Source organism: Sycon ciliatum, chromosome 13 (assembly GCF_964019385.1).
Source record: "Sycon ciliatum chromosome 13, ocSycCili1.1, whole genome shotgun sequence".
Classification (NCBI taxonomy): domain Eukaryota; kingdom Metazoa; phylum Porifera; class Calcarea; order Leucosolenida; family Sycettidae; genus Sycon; species Sycon ciliatum.
The window spans coordinates 23,156,357-23,175,854 of NC_088655.1; the positions used below are offsets into that span (position 1 = coordinate 23,156,357).

General features: G+C 47.9%; 1 protein-coding gene across 1 annotated transcript in view; it reads left to right on the forward strand.

Annotated features, from left to right (window-relative positions):
* The window catches only part of LOC135829298 (hemicentin-1-like), an 86,913-nt gene that overhangs the window by 56,814 nt on the left and 10,601 nt on the right, over positions 1-19,498 (forward strand). Inside the window, exons 34-49 of the mRNA XM_065341701.1 lie at positions 82-209; positions 628-790; positions 1,310-1,630; positions 2,003-2,124; positions 3,161-3,347; positions 4,240-4,572; positions 4,921-5,088; positions 5,322-5,462; positions 6,655-6,775; positions 7,281-7,462; positions 7,822-7,958; positions 8,629-8,788; positions 10,119-10,255; positions 11,998-12,169; positions 12,419-12,733; positions 14,129-14,253. Of these exons, the coding sequence (XP_065197773.1) occupies positions 82-209; positions 628-790; positions 1,310-1,630; positions 2,003-2,124; positions 3,161-3,347; positions 4,240-4,572; positions 4,921-5,088; positions 5,322-5,462; positions 6,655-6,775; positions 7,281-7,462; positions 7,822-7,958; positions 8,629-8,788; positions 10,119-10,255; positions 11,998-12,169; positions 12,419-12,733; positions 14,129-14,253 (2,912 nt within the window). The remainder of the gene's footprint in view (positions 1-81; positions 210-627; positions 791-1,309; positions 1,631-2,002; positions 2,125-3,160; positions 3,348-4,239; positions 4,573-4,920; positions 5,089-5,321; positions 5,463-6,654; positions 6,776-7,280; positions 7,463-7,821; positions 7,959-8,628; positions 8,789-10,118; positions 10,256-11,997; positions 12,170-12,418; positions 12,734-14,128; positions 14,254-19,498) is intronic.

Genomic DNA, 19,498 nt, shown 5'->3' on the forward strand with positions numbered 1-19,498 from the left:
AATAAATTATTTTTGAATAAACTTGTTTTCTGGTATTTCGTTGCCTTCAACTTTCTCTCTGCTTCATATTCACGTAAACAGCGCTTCCAAGGGCCAGTGCTCAAAGTCCCCATGTCGATGGTGTTCAAAACACAGCTGCGTCACTGATAGTCAATATGCAGTATGCCGGTGATCCTGCAGTACCCTCCACCAACATAACATGGACAAGGGTAAGCATTTGGGGTGCCGTGTGGTACTGGTCAGAGAATTCAAACTAATTTCAAATGATGGGGGGGGGGATCCTCCAAAACACTGCGCATTGAGCAGGGATTGGCGCTTTCTGGCAGGTTTGCCGAGTCGAAGGTTTGATGGACTTCTTGTGTGCTCTGGACGGCAGTCGCGAGTCAGCCTAGCGTCACGTCAAGTCGGCGGAAAGGGGCGAGCTCCAGTGTGGGAAGCAACCATTTGCTATGGAATTCAACCCCAATAAAAATATGTGTCTGGCAATATGCAGCCCTAGCACTCGAATGCGGTGCTGCCATAATCAAGAGGTCGAACCTCTTTGGCCAGAACTGCACTTTGCTGTACTCATACAATGATGTAACTAACCAGTAACAGTCTGGAATGGTCTTATCTCCATGCTAACAGGACATCAACGGCTCATGGGTGAGCCTGCCCGTTGCCAATCAGACTCCAGATCGTCTTAATTACACCATCACCAGCACAAACTACTCGGATGCTGGTTTGTATAGAGTTCAGCTGCATAACACAGCAGGCGGTGTGAGCATCATCTTCAATGTCACCTACACAGGTAAGCATAAATGCAGTCCTGCAATGACAAACACAATGCGAAGCACCTACAAATTTTCATTCAGCCTGCAGAGGTCCGAATGTGTTGTCACATGTTGTGTCAAATTTCCAGGGCAAGGAGGACCCCAGGCTGAGTTACTACTGAGCTATGATGACTCCTTTAAAATGTTCATTGGTTTGAGGGAAAGATGCAAAATGAATGTGAATGAATGAATGTGTTGTTTGAGGCGGCGGCAGAGAAGACGGGTAGAAGGGAAGTGGCAGGACCATCACACCAGCTTCATGCAAAGGGTATTGTTCAATGCCTGTATTGAGCACTGTCGCATGTGTTCTTTTTATACATATCCTTTTTCACTTTTACTTTCCTGTTGCAGTTGTTCATGCCAAGGAAAACACAATGAGACATTTCAATACCTAATCTTTTTTAGGGCTTATTCTTCAAATGAAGGGAGGGGTAAGCGGCTGTTGGACTTTCACAATGCGCCTCAAAAATATCCATGTATATCTGCTCTCCTCTTAGAACCAGCGTTGATCCTCTCCCAGCCGTCGAGCATCACACTGAATGAAGGAGAAACGGCGACATTCACCTGCACAGCCACTGGTGTGCCCAGACCAACCATCACATGGCAGCTGGATGGAGTTAACATTACCACATCATCGGACATCTCCATCGCATCAACGGAGTACAATGGTGCCTTGCTGCGGCCAGAAAGCTTTGGACTGTCTTCTACCCTGGTCATTTCAGATATCACGTACAATGGGCATCAAGGCAATTATACTTGTGTAGCATCCAATATAATAGGCAAATCCAACAGCCAAATGGCATCTTTGATAATTCACGGTATGTTCTATGTGTAGTGGAGGATTTTGCATGCCGAATAGTTCTGCACTGCTGTGGTCAGCTGTAGTGGCATGGTTTCCAATCTTTATTCTCCCCATGGCCTGAGGCCAATAAGAGAAAAAATAATGCGATCTACATCTTATGGAGGGTTTGGAATGCTTGACTAAGGACTTTGTATGATAATCCGTGGATGAACAAGGCGTACGGGTGAGCATGGCTTGTGTATGTGCAGATTAAGTTGAGCAGCAGGGATGAGTTATTTTGCATCAACAGGATTGGTGATTGAATATCGCGTTGACGTGTCTAATAAGGCATTGTTCAAGTCATTTGAAATCATGTTCTTGCCAATGTCTGGGTTGCTCTTGCCTGCAGTTCCGCCAGACGAAGAGAATCCGCAAGCCAATGTAGCCACTGCCGAAGGGGCTAGTGTTACGCTAGTGTGTGGGATTGTTGGTATTCCCTCACCTAGACTAACCTGGCTCTTCGATGGACAGGTAAGATAGTGCCTTGTGTCCGCTGCTTGTTCATGTCTTGTTTCCCTTCAAAGACTGAGTGTCATTCAGAAGACTGAGTGTCCTTCAGAAGACTGAGTGTCGCTCTTACCCATTTCCATTATTCCTGTGCCTCCCTACCAAACATATCAGTGTTACACTTTACCTCCCTTCAGTCCGTCAATAGACATATTTTCCTTGTACCGATAGAGGATATGCAATGAAGTCAAATCCACCTTATATGGAAGCTAGCTGAGTGGTAAAATGCCTATTTTGAAGTTCAATGCGTACGGGAAGAATTTGATTAGCAAACATACTATGTGGTGTGTTTTGCACGTCCTCTATGGTCGTGTAAATGGCCCATCAATGCAGCACACGTCTTGTACTGGATGCGACGTTTGCGAGCTGTAGCTTGGTCGTACCTGTAACCTTAACCCATCCTAGGACCTGTAGTCCCTAAGCCCTAGTTGAGGGACGGGTGTTCGTGTAGTGGGCGCTTCCTTGCTATGCACATGGATTGTGGAACCGGTCTGGCAAGGTTAGGCCATAGTCGTATCAACCTTTTGGCCACCGTCACCTATTTCTACAATTGTATAGCAGATAGTAGCGAGAATATGGGAACTTTGTTTTTTTATTTTACAAATGTCTACTGCTAAGTTGGCCATGTATACCCACCGTACCACGCACAGTGAAATAGGCTACGGTATAATCGGGGCCAGTAAAAAACTGATTCCGCCGCTCCTGCTGCATGTATCTACTGTCTGGGACATTAAAATCCGATGGAACGACCGGGGCCAGTGACCCTACTGCCTTAGCGCGTTCACGCACTGTAGTTCATTCCTGTACACGCTGAAAAAGATTGACCAGCCACCGAGCACACGCCCGCAGCAGGCCTGTGCTCGGTGGCCGCTTGACTTCTCAACGGATTCCAATGCCCACAACAGTACAGTACAAAACCATGTGTTAACAATGTCAAGTTTTTTTACTTTGAACTGTGTACTGTGTCTGTGTACTATCTCCCTTGTCATGGATGCTGCAGCATATTTTCAGCACAATTGCTTATTTCCAAGGTCGTATCCAACTGTTAGACACCGGTCGTAATATGACGCTGAGCGACGTTCGGTTTTCTGACCGGGGTATGTACCAGTGTGTTGGCGATAACACGGACAGCAGTGGCGCTCTTGGTGGGTCTGCCAACGGCACGGAAATCAAACTCAGTGTGTATGGTGAGTACGACATAAAAGGTAGAAGAATGAGAGTTTTTACTTATTTTTTATATCCAGGCCAAAATATCAAGACTTAACTACCACGAGCGACGTGCATCCTATGAAAAGCTTTTTATAGTAATTTGTCAGATTTTTCACACATTTGAGAGGATGATGATGATGAGAAGAAAGTGTCTGCTCAAAACGTCAGAAAATCCTGAAACTTCAACCCTGTATACGAATCGCGTCCGCATTTTGTGCAGCCGGTTTGCGAAATGTTTTGATTAACGACTTGCTCAGTTCAGTTTTTATGTACTCGCACATCTCAAGTATGAAGAAAGTGTCAGCTCCAAATGTCAGAAAATCCTGAAAATTCATTTTGAATCTGTCTGATGTCCGTTATCGGTATCATTTTGTGCAGCAGGTTTGCGACACATTCTGATTCATGACTTGCTCATTTCAGTTCTCTGTACTCGCACAGCTCAAAGTAATACATACAGAGATTGAAGTACACCTGCACCGATTCCCATACTCTGACAGTTGTCCAGTGAACTCTGGGAACCAAAAACGCTTCGTGACTTCGATCGGCCTGTCAGCTCTTGTAATTTGAGGTCTCAGGAATTGAGCGATGGTGACTCCGAATGTGACTGAAAATGGTGCCAGTTTTTTTTTCAATAGTGTACATACTTCTCAGAGCATATCCACCCAGTTTTTTTGAAGTGCTTTTGTTCCACTCCACCTAACATGTCTTGTCTTGGAGTGGGAGCAAAATGACACTAAATGTTTGTTTCCAGAGGTTGTGTGTGCACATTGTGGACAAGTGCATGCATACATGTTTGTGTATATAGGCAGCCCTATGGGGTATTTGGACATGATTCAATGTGATTTGTGCTTGTAATTTCCATATGCCCAGTGTCCCCGGTAATCATCGACAGTCCCGGTAATCTGACCGTGAATGAAGGCAACGATGCCAACCTCACCTGCTCGTCCTACGGATACCCAATGCCTAACATAAGCTGGTGGTTTGACGGAATACTACTGCCGTCACCTGACTCCCAACAGGTTTTCACCACCACCGAGTCAATGTCTCAACCTGCAGTTGCGACCAGCATGCTATCAGTATCGTCCATTACATTTGCTCAGCGAGGGGCATACGAGTGCGTGAGTGAAGTCAGCAAGATCGGATTCATGGACGCGGACAGCTTGAGTGGCGCCGTCACCTCCAGTGGGTATCTAACAGTGCAAAGTAAGTGAGTGAGCGCTGATGTTGTCCGGACTGGGTTAGAGATCATCACCGGTGTTAGCCCCTGGGAATGAGTTGGTGTGCATTGCGGTGTCCTCGACCTTCCTGTCTTGCTAATATCAGCTAGCTTTGAGTTGTCAGTACCGTATCCGTGATCCACGATATTATTGCAGTATGGTTCTGATGAGCTGAATAGTTTACCACCCTTCAAGTCACACTCAATTGTTATTGGCAGTCGTTTGACTAGCCAGGGAATGTTGAATACATACAAATACAAATACAATTACAAAACAGCCAGAGCTGACAGTATGGTGTGTCTTGGTAATGCTGCTCCGTGTTTGCTGCACACAGCTGTGCCGCAGCTGCAGGCCATCACACCAGCTCTGGATGTGATGATCAACGGCAGCATCAATGTCAGCTGTTCTTTTAGCGGCTTCCCTGCGCCCGACATCACGGTTTCTGCTCCAGGATATTCACCGAGTGAGATCTACAACCTTTCCATGGTGGAGGTCAATCAAGGTAAGATTAAGCATGAAACAAAATGTCTCGTTTTCCATGAGACTCGGCTAGACTGAGTTTTCAAACTCCGAGTGCATGTGCATGTGCATGTGTGTGTGTTTGTGAATGTGTAGGTGTGTAAGTGATTTTTGGGTTTGTTTGCATCCACAGTTTGAAGTGCTCAGTTGCATTTACATGCTCTTGTCTCTGCCTGCCCATGCATTGATTCGGTCTTTTCCATTTACCCTCTATAGGCACGTTGTCCACCGGTATGCCTTGGCGTCAGGCAACACTACTTATATTGGGAGCCAGACGGTCAGACAATGGTTCATATACGTGTACAGCAGTGACACCAGCTGGAAACAAAACTCACGACACGTCTGTTACCGTCTACGGTAAGCTGTCCTTAGCTGTTCCCGTTTCAGTAATTCGCAGCAAGCCTTTCTTTTTAATGCGTATTTTCTAATGGCCCAGAAGCAGCATAAGACCAGTGTAATGGTGGGTTGTGTTTCTATGCTGAACAATTCAGCAGCCGGGTCTACTTCATGTTATGTACAGATCTTTCCAAGTGTAGCACAAAACATCAAAGACACATGGATTTCAATACTGGGCACTTCGGCTGTGATTGCTGGTCATGTCGAAATAGCTTGCCACAATTGGATGATGTAGTATCGTATGTCAATGTGGTGATATTATAGCACCCTTCCCTGCATAGGTCTTGTCACTTAGGCTGCTACTGTTCACACCTGCTTTCATGAACGGTTGCACTCTGCATTACTGGAGCTCTCGCGCCTTGCGCATAACGTTAGCACATTCACATGTCACCTTTCAAGCCGCCTTTGAAGCCTGCTTCCCTTTAAAGCCATTGCGTTTCACTGATCTATTCATTCTCATCTTTCAAAGAGTTGATCTGCCTTGAGCAGGACACAAAAGTCAATAGCCGTCCCCCCCCCCCCCCCAATTGTTTCTACTTGGTCATCTTTAGCAGACTTGCGTATAAACTTTTTTTATGGTGTTGCTGCTGACCCCATGCATATGCCGACACCGACTCGAAACCAAGGTGAAGTTGCGCCACTTACCATGATACACCCTTTCCCCCAAAGTCAGTAAGAGTTTTGGTTGTTAGCTCTAAGTTCAAACGTTTGCGCAAACACGGGGGGTCTCAACTGTGTTCCCTTTTATAGAACAGTAAAGGACCAAGCAATTACAAGTTACGCAATACCAAGTAACTGGAAGTGTTAGTGGACATTAGAGCGTAACTTGTTGTTCCTTGGTCCTTTACTCCTCTATAAATTTATCTTTGGCTGCTGTAAGTCAACAAACATTCGGTGCATATGTATTTTCGGCTATTTTCGGCCTGGTCATGTTTGGCCGAAAATTTGTTGCGGCCCAAATTTTGTTTTCCAATGTTCAGTGTGGCAGTGTATACAGGCGGCAGGAGTACAGGCCGACATTCTATGGAGCCGAAATGAATTTTAGCCCTGGGAGGCCGAAATTTGAATGGGACGAACATTTGTATACTTACAGTATCAATCTGTGTGAATTCTTGTTCCTTATTTGCCTATGTTTTTCTGTGCACGCTTTTAGAGGTGCCCGATGCTCCCACCAACGTGACAATTGTTCTAGATGCACTCCAAGCGCACACCTCCCATCTTGAGTGGGATGAACCAGCAGCAAATAACGCTCCCATCACAAGCTATGGAATAGAGTGAGGATCTCTCTGCCTTTGCTCATGGGCACTTTGGTTAAATGATACGTACGAGTAAAAGTTAGCTCTCAGCTGCTAAAGATAGGGAGGTCAACTGCCTAATCGCAAAAGTATTCTGCTAAGTTTAAACATACCTTTATCTCCTCTCGTAACTGTGTAGCTTGTACCGGAGTCAACTAATATTCAGCGCATATATATTTACGACTATTTTCGGCATGGTGTTATCTGGCCGAGAATTTGTTGCGTCCGAAATTTCGTTTTGCACGGTTCAGTGTGACAGTGTATACAGGCAGCAGCGGTACAGGCCGAAAATTCAGCGTGGCCTAAATGTGTTTTAGCCCTGGGAGGCTGAAATTTGAATGGGCGGAAAATTTGTTGACTTACAGTCGGTGGTTGCCTATCCACCTACCTTGTTTATGATGGGATTGAACCGCTGCTAAATCTGTGCCCAACGGATAAGCCTGCTTGCTGAACTGCTGCCTTTTATGTCCCTGATCTCTTGTAGGTTTGTGTACACTGATTGCTATGGAAACCGGACTGCAAATTTCACGACCACTCTGGGCAGCCAGCAGATTGCAACGTTTGATCTTCTGCCGTATCGGGAGTACGAGTTCCTAGTCCAAGCAACTAACCGCATTGGCACTGGTTTGTTCAGTCCGCCGCAAAGTTTGCTATCTCCCGAAGCAAGTAAGTGCAGTGCAGAAAGAAGGGGAATTCCCAGAAGCTCGCCCACACCAGGCGAGACCTGTAACTACAGTGTGATCATCATAACATTAGGTGAATCCTGATCAGACGCAGACCATGGAGCTATGAAGCCGAGACCTCTGGTCGGCTGAGCTTAATGGGCCACTATTCACCCCAGCGTCTGGAGGTATGTGGATTTTTGTAGAAAAAAAAGACTTGTTGAGCACCATTGGTCAGAATGCAGTATTCTACATATTTGTATTTGTTTGCATGAGATCTAGTTTTCTGCCCCCGCCCCACCCCCTCCCCCTGCATCCTGTCATTGCTGTGCTGTTCGAATCCTGTTCTATTTTCTGCAACAGGGCCCACTGCAGCGCCGTCAAACATATCGGTTGATGTTATCAGCTTTGACTCAGTCAATATCTCATGGGCAGAGCTGGATTGCCACAGCGAGAGAGGAATCATCCACACATTCATCATTCTGTACAAGAATATTGAGGTACGCACTTACTCAACCGCTTACTCGTGCTCTTCTCAGTCATTTCACTGGCGGAGCTGAGCGGCGGGAAGTCATTGGTGGAGACTCCCTCGATTTAGGATAAGGCCTGTGGAGAATCCATAAATACGAATACAAATGCTGTTTCGAGCCATAGAGGTAATGCGATTACATCAGGAGTTGAGATGCTTTAGCAAAGTCACGGCACGGCGATGCACTATCAACTCCCGCCGTATGCATCGCGCCCAGTAGCAGCTTTGCTGACTCGCCCTATATACGTAGCACCCATAAAGTGGTTCCGCTAGTTCATCACCATGACATCATGTCCATAACCTATACACCATTAGCGCCATGAATCCATAGCAAGCCTGGGTTTTGGTTGGCTGGATGCAGACAGACAACTTGATTAGAGTCAGATTCGACACAACACAATTACAGGCAATTGAGACCATTGCCCAATTCCTCCGTGCGTATCATTACTTCTTGCAGTAGCACACGGGAAACCGGCTGCTTCTGTGCTTCTTCCTTCTGTGAACTTCTCTTACACACTGTGTGTCTGTGTGTATGTGTGTGTATGTGTGTATGTGTGTGTGTGTGTGTGTTTGTGTATGTGTGTGTGTGTATGTGTGTGTGTTTTTGTGTGACAAAATGCGACACTATTCTGTTTGAGCAGAACAACACCGATGACGTTTCTTATGCCTCTGGAAACACATCACTCACAGTTGTGTCTGGCCTGGATGCATTCACAATGTACGAATTTGAAGTGGCAGCAGAGAATAATGCAGGTAGAGGGCCATTTAGTGCCCCAATCCAGGCAAGAACTCTTACGATCGGTGAGTTTGCTATCCTGTGAAGAAGGAGCCATGTAGATTTGGGAGGCAATGTCCTCGCCGCTGCTCTAGAGCCTTTGAGTACGTTTCGAAACCTTTGCTTGAGACAATCACTTGAACAATTGATGTGAAATGGGTTGGGTAACTTTCAGACTTAGATCCTCGGTCATGGCCTGTCTTGTAGACCTCATTCACTCCCATCTGACCTAGTTCTGCACCTGCAGCTTCACGTGACTACCTCAGTTTGGGTGTTATATGTCTCAACATAGCTCAGATCTTTCTAAGGAGTAAATAGCCTCATTTAAAGTTTTATAATTTATTGCAGTGAGTATAAGGCCAATGTATAGAGAGAATGGGTGTTAGCCAACCACAGCAGATAAACAGAGATGTGCCTGTGTGTGTGTGTGTGTGTGCTCGTGTGTGCATTCATGCATGCGTGCGCGTGTGTGTGTGTGGTGCCAACTCGGTTGCGGCAGTACCAGTGCCGGCGAGGACTCAGCTAACACTACCCTGCTGCCAGGCTTATTGCAGCGCATGTGGCAGATGCTGCCAATCAAAGAGGGGTTTTCAACTCCACCGCTGCGCAAAGTATACCCGAACTCTCGTTGGCCGCTAGCCTGCGGAGCGTGCTGCGCACCGTATTCAACGACCTACCCCATGTCTGTCGGCCCCTCGTATGAGGGGACATGTGATCGTTTTACGGCAATGTTCAGGACAGGACAGTGTGTGTGTGTGTCTGTGAAGAATGCAGTGGTGGGAATTGCGGATTGGCTGGTGGAGTGCTGGAACAACTCGTTGTTTTCAGTGGAGTGGACGAGCGAGTGCGGAGAGGAAGGTCCCAATGGCGGAATGGTGGGAATTGAAACTTCAATCTTTCGTCGTCATGAGTGCACTGGTCAAGCGTTGTGGAAGTCTGTCGGATTTGTGAGGCCTTGCCCTGCCGCTTACATCGTCAACGTGGAAGAACTGCTAGTGGAGTCCTGGTGGGATTTCGGATGCCCACACTCCTTTTGCTTGGTGGATTCTTTCGTGGACAGTGTTTTTTCGTGACGTGGAATTTTGAATTTTTTTTTCCTTCCTGTTCATTTGCAGTCGTTGTCACTGTAGCTGTCAGGTTGTTGTTACAGTACAGCAGTCGTCCGTTCTGCTCCATTGTTTCATCTGTTTTGCCAGTTCTGCTAGCTGATTCTATTTATTTGCCACTGCCCCTCATAGTGCTCATGCTTGAGTGGAGGGCGGCGTGACCCGTTTAGGGTAGCTGTATCATAGTAGTAGTAGTAGTGTGTCTGTGTGTGTGTGTGTGTGTGTGTGTGTATTCTCATGCCTTGCAAAGGTAACTGGCTGCCGCCGGAAGCCCATGCAGCCCAGAGTAGACTGATCGGAGTGGAAAACCAAGATGTACTTCTCTCAATCAACCTGACCTTTCCTGGCCTGCCACCGCTATCTACTAGTAATATCACTTGGAATAAGGTGAGTGCTCATCTGTTGAGTTATAAGTGTGGTGTAATCGATGTTATCGCACCCCACGTGAGTGTTTCCATGGTTTGAGCCAATCAGCGGCCTTACTGAGCGTGCAATATTCCCCAGTACACCGCCAGCCAATGTGGATGCACTGCAGTGCGATATTGCACCCCGGCGAGTGAGCGTGCAAATAACCTATATTTGCACGCTCACTTCGAAGTGAGCGTGCAGATATAGGTTATTTGCACGCTCACTCGCCGGAGTGCAATATCGCACTGCAGTGCATCAACATAGTCATTGGCTGGCGGTGTACGAGTACTGGGAATATTGCGAGTCGCTCCGCCAGGCCAGGGAGTCGCTGCTGACTTGCTGCAGCACACCAAAATAATTGGTCGAGGACGCTGTCGATGTCACGGAAGCGAATGTGGACCCGGCTTGCGTCCGCCAAGTCAACTACTTCACAAGCTCCGTGAGAGTCGAGACAGCGGACGCCCAAGTATTGGAGAAGACTGTCGACAGCCGATTTGAGAAACTGTCCGACGCCGCCATCGAACAGCCTCGTTACTGAGCAGAAAAACAAAAACACAGAGCAGGCAACTGACAAATGGCTCCGCTTATTCGACGAGTAGTAAAGACACAGGACGTCGCTGTGACCTGAGTGCGGTTACGGCAAGCGACCTAGCTTACATTCTGCGACATGCATAAGTCGAATTGCGTCCGAAGAAAGCTGGAGTGAAGTTCTACTCTGCATCAAGCTTGCTCGGTTTCCGTTCCGCAATACATCGCAAGCTAGTCGAGTTGAAGCGGCCCATGAACGTCCACAGCGACCCAGCGTTCAAGGGCGCGAACATTGCATTGAAGGCCTTCCTCATGATTCATGAAGCCAAAGAAAGCGGGAGAAGTCAAAGCGGTGGAGCACAAACACCCCATCAACGACGACGACATGAGCAAGCTGTCCCGCTACTTCCAGGATCAAACCGTGATAGACAGCAGCTACTTGAAAGAAGTGTTCCTCTAAAAATGAACGCGACTGGTTGTGCTGTGTTGTATGACTGTGAAATGATAGCAGGATTGCATGCAGCATGCTACAGGGTTGCATGCACCAGACTGTGTCAAGTGTGTGGTGACAGACTGTGTGGTGGCAGGGGTGCGATACATGTATTACTGCACTCGGACGCGTGCAATACCGGCGTCGATATCTGCACTTACGGCTTCGCCGTTCGTGCAGATATCAGCCGGTATTGCACTGGTCCTTGTGCAGTAATACATACTTACTACATCAGAGCCATGATGTAACTGATGTCCCTATATCAGAACAATGATGACATTGGATCATATCGACAATGTATTAGTAACCCATGCCACTGCACCATAGTGCTTGCTATCGGAGTTGTTTTGTTTTACAAAATCCCGAACAGGAATTGGGAAAGGGCTGGGGGTTCAGGTTTTAAGTAGGGACATGGCTTTGTAAAGCGTCCACGTTTGATGTTACTGCATTGTACTTGGTTTTCTGTCCAATCAATGAAATTGACTTGTGCAGGGCAGAATACGATAGAATTTAGATTGGCTGGGAGTGCAGGAAAAGATGACGGAAGGAACATGATTTTGAGCACGCCCATAGTTCTTCTCAGGACAACCAACCTGAACGTCCTCCGCTGAGTCTGCTATGTACTAAGTTCTGTCTCTGACATTAAGCACTCTCTGCAGCTCGGGGATCAACAGATTTCTTCTTCTTCAACTGTAATCTACAGATTGATAGGTCTGGGAACCTTACCAGTGAGACCGCTGTTAACTCCAGCATCTCCTCGGATGGCCTGACACTGAACATTCATAGGATGCACTACACAGACGCTGGAATGTACATCGTCTATCTGAGACATTCTGCAGCCGTGCTCGAAATCAATTACACTGTACTCTATGAAGGTGAGCGAGCATGGCAGGCTGTGGTAATCCAATGGTTTTTAAACTCCTGCTGAACTTGTTCCAGGCAGTGCTCCTGCAGGTTTACCAGCCTGAGAGATATGGACTAATTTTCCTCTTAATTTCCATCGCATATGTTGTGTGTGTGTTTGTGTGTGTATTGGAGTACCTGTGATTCAGTATTGTCGTTCGGATAGAAACCGGCCGCATTTCGAATGTATTTACGGAATGTGCTCATCTCTTTGTGTACAGAGCCTGCCCATGTAGTCAGTGGACCTGACGGTCAACATGTCAATACGGGTGTCAACGTGACGCTTGCATGCATTGCACGCGGCAATCCGGCACCATCCCTTGCCTGGTTGTACAACGGCACCGCTCTGCCTGGGAGCATGTCCATTTTTGGACCCCACAGCGAGGCCAGTATTACTGATGAAGGCAGCATGGCGATCAAATCTACTCTCGTTCTGCATGGTGCGACCATCGCAAGCAGCAATGGCACCTACACGTGCACGGCTGAGAACAAACATCTGCCGAGCGCGTCGGCATCGGCAACCGTCAACATTTACGGTACGTCCTCTTTGGCTTGATGTACGCCCACAATGCATCGTGTGTTTCGTGGCAATGTGCACGCTTGACAGCCACCCAGACAAAGCTATGAGCATCTACAGTCCATTTCAAAAACTATAGACGCGTAGAGTTTTGCAAAATTCGATGGGATTTATTTAAATATTTTTAGTTTTTCTCCAGATTCCGTCTCTGCATCGCTTCACAATTCTGGCTATATACTTTGTTTTCGCTACAATTGAAGTTTATTTTTAGGCCAGGTTTTCCGGTTTTACATGAAATTTCTGTTTTGAAGGGTTTGACCAGTTTGTTTTAAGGGTTTGACCAGTTTGTTTCGGATTTTTGATCCTGCTGAGACAGTGCTGCGCCCAGACCATCGCGGGTGCATTTTTGCAATTTTTTCCATTTTTGTACGGGTCCTGGTAGCCTCGTGGTTTCGATCCGTGACTTCCAGTACAAGTGTGGGGCATTCGAATCCCATCACGCCTCCTGCCTTTTTTCTCTTCTTTTCTGCATGTTTGGATCTTGTTGGGTGACATACAGTAGAGATGATAATTATATTTTCTCTTTTTGATTTGATTTGAGCCTCTCTGTTCCCTTCGCCTGGCACAACGAGTGGCAGTGGTTTCACTCACGCTAGTTGCAAGGTAGGTGAGTTCGACGACGAGGATTTCGGATACTCAAGCGTCAATCAAAATCCAGCTCTTGTTCGAAGAAACAATGAACACTACGAAGTAGTGGTTGTGACTTCGGCGATGATTTGTAAGAAAGGGTTTGCTCCGACTAATCATATATTTCTCGGCATCACTGACATTCTTACGGGCCTTGGAAGCCATTACAGTCACGCACTCAGAAAATGCAAGCAAGAAGATTCATTTGCGGCTTTCATTTCTTTTGAGACTTTCCTCACACCTTTTCATTTGCGACTTTGCGTGTTTTGCATCTTTTGTATTTCCCGCGGCGACGAAGAAAAACCTGAAAACACATCTGAAAACCAGAAAGCACTCATGCAAAACTCACGGCTGTCGTGCGCTACAGTATGTACGGCTCGTACGTATGAGTTCACACGTCTATAGTTTTGAAATGGACTGTAATGATATTGTGTTGACTAGAAAACGCAAGGGAGTTGTTTGTTCCCACACTTGAGCTCCCCAATTTCCTGCCGACCTGACTTGACACTCTATGTACGTCCAACCGATTTCCTTATAATATCTTCGCAGAGGTCACTACAACTATGTCATAGAGTACACGGGTCATTTATTATACAAATCGTACTGAAACTATTCCTAATTGAAACATATTCATTAGTTAAGGGAATGGAAATAGGAAAGTAATAAATAGTTCGTTGCTAACTTGCTGAATTCTCTCTTTCTTTGTGATTCCTTCTGGCTTCCATAGTACCACCATTGGAGCTGTCCGGACCAGAGAATAGTAACATTGTCATCGGATCATCTGCTCACTTCGTATGTGACATGTATGGAGTAGGCGAGCCACAGTTAACCTGGTATTACAATGACACTGTGGTGAGTGGCCATGGGTGTCAATGAATGTGTGTGTGTGTGTGTGTGTGTGTGTGTGTGTGTGTGTCTTTAATTTTTCATATACAATGTGCACATCCCTACAAAATAATAGGAGTAATAAAATAGACAAAGACAAAATACAAAGACACAAAGGAGTAGTAGGTACTACAAGAGCTGTGCTGGTCAGGCGCAGTGCACTCCTCCGACGATTTCGGTCTCGGATTCGACATGGACTGTGTGTGTGTGTGTGTGTACGTATGCATGTGTGTGTACGTATGCATGTGTGTATGTGTGTTTGTGTGTGTGTGTGTGTACGTATGCATTTTTGTGTATGTATGTATGAATGTATGTATGTGTGTGTATATGTGTGTGTGTATGCGTGTGTGTGTGTGTGTGTGTGTGTGTGTGTGTGTGTGTGTGTGTGTGTGTGTGTGTGTGTCCTTGCTTTGGGTGGGGACAGTTTGAGTTTTTTTTGCTCTCTGTAAGTCTTCCTCTCCTGACTGTTTCTGGACATAGTGAGACAGGCCTGGGCGGCCTGGGGCCTCCCCAGCCGTCCAGGATAACATACTGAGGCGGGAATATCGGCGGCGGACTTGGTCGACGATTTTTGATGTCGACACTCTTGTCGTCGTCCCGTTCTCGGATGCCTTCGCGAGGCGTTGCGAGCCCGCGAGTGGTGACATCTACAGCATAAAGAAAACGACAGCATGGAGTATTCAGCATAGGCTCTTGGAACGTACGCTCTCTGGTTGAGAGTGAGGGCCACATTCAGACGGCTGCCGCGAGTGGAATTGTTGCCGACGATAAAAAAATTTATCAAATTGTACAACATCTGGAATGCTTGGAGATGGACGCCGCTGCTCTTCAAGAGACCCACTGGTTTGGTCAGGAAAACTATCAAGTCCACGGAGCAATGGTCATTGCTTCGGGTCGGCCTGTGCCTGGGGAAGGAGCGTCCAGACGGCGAGGTGAGGGCGTTGCGTTTGTGCTGAGGGGAAATGCGCTTCGGGCCTGGCGCGAAGGGGGTTGTCAACTCGTCGCAGTATCCGCTCGGTTGTTGTCCATACGCTTGAAGTTTGATCTGGCGAGTGGAGAGGTTGAATGGATGTCGCTGGTTACAGCTTATGCGCCAACATTCAAAAGTAAGCGCTGTGAAAAGGATGCGTTTTATGACTCTCTGCAAGGAGTACTCAACTCAATACCGTGCACAGATAAATTTGTTCTACTTGGAGATTTCAATGCCAGAGTGGGGTCTGGAGAGCCAGGTGATGATTGGAGCGCTGTGCGTGGCTCACATGGCTTGGGCTGCCTGAATTCGTCTGGAGAGGAGCTACTTCAGTTTCTGGCAATGCATCAATGCTGGATCGCGAACACCTGGTTCAGGAAAAAGCAGGAATTGAAAGGCACTTGGCAGCATCCCAGAACTAAACATGTCCATTGTATTGACTTCATCATCACAGCGCAAGGGAGCCGGCACTGGTGCACTGATGCTCAGGTTATTCGCTCGGCAGAATGTGGGAGCGACCATAGTCTTGTTGCCGCCAGGTTTAGGCTCGGCAGGGTCTTGTGGAAACCGCGGAAATCCACAAAGAGAGTACGATTTGCAGTGCATAATCTGCCCGCAGTGGTTTCGACAGATGCTGAGGGAAACCACCGGAGGAAGGTTGACGACTACCAGGAAAACATCAATGCCAAGATTGATGCAGTGGCGGACGCGGAAACGGTAGACGAGAAATGGAATGCGATGCGGGACGTGGTGACGGCGGCAGCTGCGGACACTCTCGGTCATCAGAGGAGACGGCAGCCTGATTGGTATACGGAAAGCCAGGACGGGCTGCGGCCACTGCTGGACGCGCGCAATGCATGCTATCGAACATGGATCACTAGTGGCCGGAATCAGGAAGAGTATTCGCGCTACCGTGTTGCGCGCACGAGGGCTCGCGCTGCCACCCGAGCTGCGAAGAATGATTGGTTTGCTGTCATGGCACAACGTACTGAGAAGGGGCGCTTTGACTCGGCGCGCATTTGGGCCGGTATCAAGACCATGCAGACGGCTCGGCGAGGGCTTGTGGGTGTAACTGCAGTCGCTGTGCGGGACGAGAACGGAAATGTCTGTAATTCACCGGCGGATCAGGGCCGCACATGGCACCGTCACTTCTCCAAGGTTTACAATGTTCCAACCTCGTATGAACCTGCAACTGTTGCCACCATTGAGCAACAGGAAGTGTGTGAAGACCTCGCCGATCCACCTACTCTGGAAGAGCTTAGGCAAGCTGTGCGCCGACTACGGAACGGAAAAGCAGCAGGAGGCTCTGGAATCTTACCGAAACTGCTGAAGGCTGGTGGGGATGGCCTCATGATGGCACTACTAGACCTTGTCCAGACAGTGTGGAATGCAGAGCGGGTGCCCCAGGAGTGGGTGGACTGCCAGCTTGTCCCGATACCAAAAAAAGGAAATCTATCCAGCTGTGACAATTGGAGGGGCATCGCTCTTCTGGAGGTGGTAGGAAAGGCTGTTGCTGGCCTCGTCCAGACAAGATTGCAGCGGCTCGCGGAAGACATCCTACCAGACACGCAGTGTGGATTCCGCAAAGGCAGATCTTGTGCGGACATGATCTTCGCGGTGAGACAAATATCTGAGAAACTAGATGAACATCGCTGCTCTGGTTTCATGGTTTTTGTTGATCTACGGAAGGCCTATGATTCCGTCACCCGTAAGTGCATGTGGGAAATTCTCCGGAAGGCGGGCGTACCTGACAAGCTGGTTACCATTATCAGCTCATTTCATACCTCTATGTCTGCAAACCTGTCGATCCCGGGCATCGAGGCCGAGCCTATTGAGGTGCAAAATGGCCTTCGACAAGGTTGTTGTATGGCCCCAGTATTGTTCAATATATTCATGTGGGCAGTATTCCAGCTGTGGCAGCGTGAGGTTGCGGACATACTTGAGATTGGACTTCCCGTCTCCTCTAACTCTGGACCGTCTCTCCTTTTCAAACGCCAGAAGACTGACACAATCAACATCCATCGTGACTGTCAATTCGCAGACGATTCGGCACTTATTGCTACAACTCACCATGGTGCCACACTTGCGCTCAGCCGGTTCATGGACGTCGCAACTCGCTTCGGCCTCACCATCAACCTATCAAAAACCAAAGTAATGGCGGTCGGCTTCGGCATTTCTCCGGAGGATCGTCGTCCATTGGTGGTTGGCGGGGAAATTGTCGAGAGTGTGCATGACTTTCGCTACCTAGGCTCCATCATCCATACTGGTGGCCGCACCGCAGTGGACACTCGGTCCCGAATAGCGTCAGCGTCTAGGGCATTCGGAGCATTGCGTCGATCTGTCTTTGATGATGGCGATCTTTCACTGGCAACGAAGCGAATGGTGTATGATGCATGTGTGGCTTCTCTTCTCCTTTACGGAGCGGAGTGTTGGGTACCACTGAAAAGCGAGCTTGCGGCGCTGTCCGCCTTCCATCTTCGCTGCATTTCCGCAATCTTAGCCCTCGGTAGAAGAGACACCTGGGACTTCCACATCAACAGGAAGACCATTCTGGAGGCCTGGAATCGTCGAGATCCAGTGGATATTACCACATGTGTTCTTCGCCGCCGTCTGGAGTGGCTAGGCCATCTAGCTAGGATGGACGGCGATAGAACTCCGCGCCAGCTCCTGTTTGGTGCGCTCCTTCCGCCGAGGCCGGCTTGCGGTCCTCGGAAACGGTGGCGAGACTCTGTCAGAGCTGACCTCTCCGCAGTGAACATCGACCACACGGAATGGTACGACCTCGCCCAGGAGCGTGGGAAATGGCGCAGTGCGTATTCCGCTCAACCAGTACCGCGATCGGCTCAGCGTGACACTTCTGTGCTCTGCGATGTTTGCCAGCGTACTTTCGCCCACCAGAAATACAAGAATCGCCACAAGTGCCTGGCCGAGAGGAGGAAGCCCATATCTGAGCAGTCCGGCAGCCGACTATGTAATGCGTGCGGGAGATGGTTCTTGAGTGCTGGCGGGCTAGCTTCGCATAAGTGTCTCTCCAACTCGGCTGCTGAAGTGGCGCCGGTCTCGGCTGTGGCATCGGCAGACTCGGTCCGGAAACAGCGGGTTGCCCTGCCCTGCTGCAGAGCGCATTGTCTCGGCTGCGGTCGCTGCTGCAAGTCATCCCGTGGTTTCGACCTGCATAGCTGTGCTAATTTCCTGTCCAGGAAGTAGAGCGGCGTTTCTGGGTCCAATGCTGAACTCAGTGCTGTCGACCCCTGCACAGGGGACACGTGACCATTTGATGGCAGTGTTACCAAGGACCAAGGTGTGTGTGTGTGTGTGTGTGTGTGTGTGTGTGTGTGTGTGCGTGCGCGCATCAGCCTTGCAAGCTGTTGAATGGTGTAATCCCAGCACAAGTTGCTATGTCTAGCTGTTCGCTATCATCGCTTCCGCGATGGGCAGGTCTGAGGTCTGAGGTGTGCGCATGCCATTCAACCAGCCGTTTGGTGTAGACCAGGCTAAAATTAGTGGCGGTCAATTCAACAGCCTTGCAAACTGTTCGAATGGTGTAAGCCCAGCACAAGTTGCTATGTCTAATATAGCCCGTTCCCTATCATTGCTTCAGCAATGGGCATGAGTATGAGTATGAGTATGTGTGTGCGTGTGTGCGTGTGTGTGTCCCATTCTGTCCAATATGTGTGTGTGTGTGTACATGTACATGGGCATGTGTGTGTATGCATGTGTATGCACACACATTTTATGCATGCATGCGTGCGTATGCAAGGCTGTGGGAACTTTCATGTGCTGGCACTGGTCTTTGTGTATACGTGCCAATCTTTCCAGCAAAATACTTCACACTCGTTTCCCTGTAAAATACTTCACACTCATTTCCTTGTAAAATACTTCACACTCATTTCCTTGTAAAATACTTCACACTCGTTTCCTTGTAAAATACTTCACACTCATTTCCCTGTAAAATACTTCACACTCATTTCCCTGTAAAATACTTCACACTCATTTCCCTGTAAAATACTTCACACTCATTTCCCTGTAAAATACTTCACACTCATTTCCCTGTAAAATACTTCACACTCATTTCCCTGTAAAATACTTCACACTCATTTCCCTGTAAAATACTTCACACTCATTTCCCTGTAAAATACTTCACACTCATTTCCCTGTAAAATACTTCACACTCATTTCCCTGTAAAATACTTCACACTCATTTCCCTGTAAAATACTTCACACTCATTTCCCTGTAAAATA